This window comes from Nestor notabilis, unplaced genomic scaffold (genome assembly GCF_000696875.1).
Source record: "Nestor notabilis isolate BGI_N333 unplaced genomic scaffold, ASM69687v1 scaffold28310, whole genome shotgun sequence".
NCBI classification, from domain to species: Eukaryota; Metazoa; Chordata; class Aves; order Psittaciformes; family Psittacidae; genus Nestor; species Nestor notabilis.
The window spans coordinates 22,022-29,765 of record NW_009912896.1 but is presented as its reverse complement, the minus strand read 5'-3'; the positions used below and the strand labels follow the sequence as shown (position 1 = coordinate 29,765).

General features: G+C 42.4%; 1 protein-coding gene across 1 annotated transcript in view; it reads left to right on the top strand.

The window, feature by feature from the left end:
• The window catches only part of LOC104411459 (sterile alpha motif domain-containing protein 9-like), a 7,299-nt gene extending 1,630 nt beyond the window's left edge, over window positions 1-5,669 (top strand). Inside the window, exon 3 of the mRNA XM_010021882.1 lies at window positions 1,018-5,669. Within this exon, the coding sequence (XP_010020184.1) occupies window positions 1,018-5,669 (4,652 nt within the window). The remainder of the gene's footprint in view (window positions 1-1,017) is intronic.
• Window positions 5,670-7,744: the final 2,075 nt, after the last annotated feature.

Here is a 7,744-nt window from a genome sequence, read left to right as displayed (position 1 = left end):
AGCTTCCACACTGCAGTTAGAGAAACACCACCACCACCACCCACCGTTCACAGTGACCCTTGTTACCTAGTCCATGGCTCAGGGATGGCTACTGTTGACTACCTCAATCTATCAGACACTCCCGGTGTGATGCTCAGAAGGCAAATTTAGCATGGTCCCCTCCTGCAGTACAGCCCATCTCTGTACCCCTGCAGAGCCTGAGCAAGGCAGAGGATGTCATGTATTGGGCAAGGACACCCCACTAATAAAATGCTGTGGGGTTGGGCAGTGATTTGAACTGCTCCATGGAAAATCCAGTGAGCACCAGAGGAGGGGGTGAGGTTGGGAAAACACAACAAATAACATCAGCTTTAACTAACACAGGAATTTCAACTGTAAATTTGAAGACAGTTATTTTTTTTCCCCCCTCTAGGGTTTTGTTCACCAACAGCAGGATTTCCCTCATCAAAGGCAATGGGTATGTGCTGCTTTTGGAAGATGTCTACTTCATATGTAGCAATTTGCTTTTTAATTAATATGTGCATTTTAAAGGTTCATCTCTAGTAGGGAAACTAATCAGCACTCTTACGGATTGTACTGATGCTGCCTTCATTTAGTAGAAAACAGACAGACTCAAGTGGGTAAATGATCTACCCCAAACCTCTCAGGAATTCATTCCTGTCAGTTCTGATGACCTTATCCCATCATTGCCTTCAAAAAAACATTCTGGGTTATTCCCATGACTCACTTTGAGGATCATTTTGATACCTCCCTCATGGTTTCCCGCTTCACTGATTTATTAGTCTTGCACCACTGCCTAAGATTGCTTTTAATTAAGGTTAAGGTTGGTTTTAATCATCAGAACTGACATATTTGAGAAGACACCTTTGTACTTTCAGACCTTGTAAGGAGTCTCTCACTGTGACTGGTAGAAATAAAAGAATCTGGCACTCAATATGGCCAGTCTTGCAAGAATCATCATACCTGTGAAGTATGTTGACATGTTTTTAGCTTGCATTACTAATACATAACTTCCAGATTACAGAACACTACCTGTGAACAAATGGGATGAGAACCATGTCCAGTGTTGGCTGGAATCTACTGGAATCAAGAAAGAGTATGTAGAAAAACTACATGCAGAAGAAGTGACGGGTCCAGCACTAGTGGAACTGGATGACTCTTTCCTCAAAGGCATAGGTATGAAGGGAGGCCAAATCCACATGTTAATCCGGAAGAGAAATGAACTTCTGCAGCTTCAAGAAAAAGCACAGCAAGGCACGAACACCAGCAGCAAAGCACCCGACAGAAGCAAAGCACAGACAGAGCTGGTAAGCTCCGGAGATGCCCCTGCTCAGGATAAACCCAGCAGAGACAACAGAGCTGCTGCTTCTGGCAAGAAGCAAAGGAGAAGGAACTCCCAACTTAAACATGACGATGATGAAGTTTTAGAGCTCAGCAACTGTCGACCATTTAGAAGTCAGGATACCAATTTCAAATACGTGAAAGACAAAGTTCTTGCTCCGGAATCAGGAGTCAGTGATCTGATCACTCCTTGCCACGAATACAAATCCTTTGCCATTGCTGCAGAACTGAACAAAAATCAACTGAAATCAAAGTTTGCCTGTGAAGTGATAAGATTTGCTTCAGCTTGCATGAACATTCGAACAAACGGCACCATACATTTTGGCATCATGGACAGTGTTGAGGACAAGGGCTACAAACACGGACAGATTGTTGGCATCAAGGTCAAAGAGCGGGAATGCTACGTTGATGCATTAGATCATATAGAAAAGTGTTTTCATGAAAACGTACAAGAAACTGCAAGGAAATGTATCCACCCACCCGTTTTTGTTGAAGTGATTTCGAAAGACTCTCAGGGCCAAAGATTCGTGGTGGAGGTTGACATTGAACCAACATCCAGTTTGGTAAAGAACAGCTTTTTTGAAGTGTATTTGCCAAAATACAATGAGGAGAGCCAGAAGGTGACTCTGACAAAAGAGAAAGCTATCTATCAGAGACTGGGAGCCAAGTCTGAGCCAGTGAAACCCAACAATCTCGCTACTTTTATTCAGGGTTTACAAGATAGGGATGCTCAAAGAGAAAGAGCTGAGCTTGCCAGCGCAGAAGTACATAGAGAAGTATCTCAAAATTTAGGAAGGAAGTTAGCAATTCTACTAAACGATGGCAAAAGCTACATGGACAATTCGCTGTGGTACATCCTTGTTACAAACAGATGTGAAAAGGATAATTTGAACTGTATCAACTTTTTAATGCGCTTGAACATCTTCTGTGTCTTTGACTTTGATGAACATTCCAACGTGTCGGGGCTATACAGCAAGTACAAAGAACACCACGCAACAAGGTCTTATTTTTTACAGGATTTTTCCAATGAAAGCAAGACTGGCAACGCTCCCTCTCAGAAACATCTGTGCCTGTTTGACCAGACCAGCTGGGTATTCTGCAACGGGCGCAGTGACTTCCTCGGGGATGAAAAACCTTGTGATGAAAATACATGGATTAGAACAAAGAAAAAATACCTGAAAAAAGCAATTACTCGTATCTGTGATGAGATCCTGCCAAAGCGGTCTTTCATTGTGCTCTTCCTATTGCTATCACCAGTGCAGAAACCACTTGTGGATACATTTCAGGAATTCTATACAGAGATGAATGGCACAGAATACATTGTCTGCATTGCAGAGTCCAAAGAAAACTATGGGAAGTGGGCTAATCTAGCTCAGGCATCCTGCAGCATTGAGACACTGGAACAATGCAGTGTTGTGGGCATGAAGCTAAGCCATGTAGATGCCACCATTCAAGCAATGCTGCCTTCGACAGCACAACCCAGACACCTGCCAGTTTCTACTAGAGGGCTGTGTACCCTTCCTTTGCTGGAAGAAGAGAAACTGTTTTCCCTAGAAATCCTCTGTGTTGACCAATGTGATGATGTCAAATTAGATCTTTTGACTGAAAAAGAAATACAAGAAATAGAACAAAATTTTTACCGAGGAAGAAAAATCATCTGGGAAAACTTCTGGCTTGCTGACAAAAGGCGCTGCGGGGAAATCATCGAACGTGAGGCGTGCAAAGACGCCAGCAAACTGCTGGATGACATTTTACGGGGAAGCGGACTCAACTGCTCTGTGGTTAAACTGAAAGTATTTCACCACCCTGGAAGTGGTGGAAGCACAATAGTACGGCAAGTTCTGTGGAAAAGAAGAAAGGACTTAAGATGTGCTGTTATCAAAGCCTCGTATCCACCTGCAACTGTCTGCGAGCATGCACTTGCATTCAGAGACTATGAAGAAAAAGAGATCAGTCATTGTCTTCCTGTACTACTCCTGATCGAAGATTATGAAGACGACTACCTAGAAGAACTAAGGAATGAGTTAATGGATGCTGCAGCAACTAGGAAAATGAATTCCCCCAGACCTTATTTCATCCTCATGTGCTGCAGACGATCCAATGATCCTGAAAGGCTTTGCAAGGCTTCTCCACTGGACACAGTTGCCGTCACTCACAAGCTGACAGACTCAGAGAAAAGTCTTTTCAAAGCCAAACTTGAAAAACTGAAGCAGAAGGATGTCAAGCCTGAATTCATACTTACATTTGTCCTGATGTGTGAGGAGTTCAATGAAACATACGTGAGAGACTTTGTAGGGCACATACTGCAAGACATAGACCGTTCTTCTCGTGATACATGCTTGATGCGCTATGTGGCTTTGCTTAATTTTTATGTGCCCAATTCATATATTTCATTGTCACACTGTGAGGCTTTTCTGGGACTGGGGGCATATGCAGAGAAGAAATTAAGAGCATATGATTTCAAAAGTCACTTGAGTGAACAAGTAAGAATGATTTTTATTGAGCTAAGGGAAAGTACCACCTATATTTCATCTGTTCGGATAATACACTGTCTGGTTGCAAAAGAAATTCTGCAGCAGCTTTCAGGGAATGAACCTCAAAGTCAGCTTGCAATGACTCTTCTTCAGGAAAAGCCACTCTTTGAAAACAGGTTTGGACAAGAGGAATTCATAAAGTTCATCAGAGATCTGTTTATTCGACGTGACAAAAGAAGCAGAGGTGACAATACTGACACTCTGTTCTCCCCGTTCATTGAACATGTCTGTAAAGCTGAAGACTGTGAAAAAGCTGCAGCTGTTTTAAAAGCTGCATATGAACTCCTTGGAAAAGATCCCTTTTTTGCCCAGCAGCTTGCCAGACTACATTATAACAATGAAAAGTTTGAAGATGCAGAACACTGGGCAGGGGTGGCAAAATCTCATATGCCAAATGATTCTTTTATTTTAGATACAGAAGGTCAAGTCTACAGGAAATGGTTTAGTTTCACTGTGGATAAAATGACACAGGAGGACACTCCCCAATGCATCATTCAAAAGATAGAAATGGCTCTTAAAGCTATGAAATGCTTCAGGGCTGCACAACAGGCTGCAAAAGCAGAACGTGACAGCATGAACAACGCTGGCTATTTTGGAGAAGTAGAAGTCGGATGTCGCCTTCTTAGATTTCTGTCCACACTTGATGTATTTCACAGAAATCCACAGGGGGAATACTCTGAGCTTGTGAAATACCTGATCACAGATTACATTCCTAAAGACATTGAAAAAATATGGGCAAAGCTTCACTCCCGCTTAAAAGGCTTACGCCAGAACCTGTACAATGCTCTGGAATGGATTTCAGAAGACCTAAGTTACTTCCAAACAGACAAAAACCATGAGAAGGAAGGGGAAGACGAAAGAGATGAAAAGGAAGAACAAATTTATAACCCCAGAAAATGGCTAAAGAGACAGTCTGAGGTATATGCCAAGTTCTTCATCTCAACGTCACTTATGGAGGACAGCCACAGTGCCCCTAAGACCCAGCTGATGAGACGCATGAATATTTACAAGAGTGGTGGAGGTAATGTCACCAATATCCTGTCATTCTTAACAGACAAGAAAGAGGCCAGATCAGCTGAAAAGCTAGAGAAGATCCTTAGTTTCTATACAGAAAACCCACTTCGGGACAGGCTGGAGGACAACGATCTGATCAATTACATTTTGTGCCAAATCACATTATCATGCTTAGCACCAGGATCAGCCAAACTTCTTCCAGCACAAACTCTTCGTGAGCTCAGTGCAAGATTCTTTAAAGGGAAAAAACCCTTTCCAGCAAGCGCCCATTTTCTGCTCACCTTGCTGTACTGGCCAGATGAGGCTTTAGACAAAGAGCCTAACCCAGACAAAGATGAAATTCTAAACTCGGCCCTTCAAACCCTGAAACGTTTATATGACATTAAGATGAAGGATGTTCCTACCAGAAAGAAAAGAATCTACACACACTTTTTTCTGGGAAAGGGTTATGGCTTAGGCAAGATTGTGCACAAAAATAAAATTGATAAATTAATTAGTGGGTCTTTAGATGAGAGGAGAATGAAATGGCTCCATGGAACTGTATGGAATGTTGCCAAGATTCGTGACATTCTCAAGAGAGTTTCTGGCTGGACCAAGGACAGAAATTTATTTATACGTGGTCATGTGAAGGAGTTTCCTATCTTGCCACTCCATCTTGATTCAGTGCCCCCTGGAAATGAAAATGTGACCTTTTATTTAGGCTTTTCATTTAAGGGTCTTGTTGCTTTCAATATTCAGGTTGAAAACAATGCAGCTGTCAGCAGAACACAAGGTATTTAGTATGTTAATGGTGTCTACTGCGCTGTTAGAAGATACAGCACTGAGTGTCTGGTGCCACATTTAAACCAAGTGGGCTGCCCTAACCACACCTAACTACTACAGTCATGACCAAATACCTAAAACCATCTGAAACCTACTAGCAAAAACACACCTTGAAACAGAAGACTTTGACAGTTTTGCAGTCTCCAAAATGTACGAAATATATCTACCTATCAACTACAAACCAATCACCAGTAAAGGAGCGCAGAGGGTAAATAAGCAATTTTTAAGCCAACTTTGCAAACACGAGGATTAGAAAAAAAAAACCCAGGTCTCAAATTTTGCATCACTCTTACATTGCTTCTCCATGTAAATATTACAAACCATACCAGTATCTGTATCTGGAGAGGGGTGCAGAGACATTCCAGCAGTGAGACAATCATAACAAGAAAGATTATTTCTAAGCACTGTTAAGATTTCATAGACCAAACAACTGCACATACTGTTTTTGTAGCATTATCCAAGAAATCTCCACACAGCACAGGACCAAATGTGTCTACTGCAAACACAGCCATCCTTCAAAAATATTGTCTGGCCTGATTTACTAATGTGAAAAACGCAAAGGAGTTTTTGTGAGCACTGTGTCTGCAACCATCATGTCCCAGTGAGCTTCTCATAAAAAAACCTGCTTGTTATTTCTGGAGTTTCGCAGTATTTTATGCCAATATTGACTAAAATTTCCAGAAAACCTGTCATATAGCTTAAGTTTTACTCTAATAAACATTCTTTATAAAGAATTACTGTTTCTACATGTGTTTAGTTACCCTACCTGAAGATGCAGTTCTAACAATAGCAAGGTACGATTTGTTTTTCCAACTTCGGCCAAGATCTGGGCACAGCAAGGAACTGGAGGAGGGGCTGCAAGCCACTGTGAATTCAGAACAAACAGGATGAAACCAAAGATTATTCTATCTAGTCCAAGCCTTCACGCTCTGGCCTCAGGACGCAGAAATAAAGTTTGCCACTGCTGGTCAGGCCATACCAGTCTCTCTCCCTTGCCTTCCAAGCGGGAGACTCAACAGCAAAGCGGACCCCTGGAGGGCTTGGCCAAGAAGGTTCATCTTGTAACTTGTTTCCGGCCTGCAGACACCCGATTCAATACTATAAGTAGCCCTTGCCCTGCAGCCCACACCACTGCCAACTCTCCAGTCTTTCCTCTGAGGCCTAAGTAGGGTCTTGCTTTCCAATTATACCCATTTCTACCTCTTACAAGCTAAAGGCTTAGATCCAAACACTTCACCTTATCAGGTGAAGATCCTCCCTCTGCACCCTGCAGGAAAGAAAACAAACAAAGATTTAGAGAAAAAGCATTAATATAAAGAGTAGCACTCAGGCTCCCACGCTGCAGAACAAGCTGCTGAGGCTCACAGGGCAGAAAGTACAGACCCATCCTTCTTATTCTTTACCCAGTCATATTCAAATTCCCCAAGTCTGCTAAATCAAACCTGGGAGTACTTCAACCAGCCAGGCAACACACAACCCCCTTTGCTCCAGCCAGATTTTAGGACAAAGCAGTTCTCCTGTTTTTCAAATACCCGTATTTCCCTAGAGCCAAAAGCGTCAGAGGACAAACTCCAGTGAAGAGCTCATGCAAAGCAGCAGTCTTCCCTAAAGGATCCTCTATTTGCTCCTCATTACATATATCCAAAATGCCATGAATTGTTCCAGGTGGTGTAACAATAAAATAATGCATTTATCTTCCACCAACTCTTAGAAATTAACCTATGAGTAAACAGTGGTAGCTAAGTGAGACCAAACCTGTTCTCATCCTGCAGGCAGAAGCTGCAGAGACACTCACCTTCAAAGCCACCTCATCTCTCCAGCACATCACTCTAAATGCGCTTAGAACAGACGAGGTAACAGCACACCCTATCAAGTTTCATGAAAACACTGTTCAATACTTTTGCTCCATATTCCCTGACTCTTCCAACTTAAATAATCAAATTTTCTGTATAGACAGTTCAGCAGAAGGACAGCAGACCAGCAGCAAAAGGAAGTAACAGGCTGGGAAGTCAGAATGCGTTTGCTGTGTCTGG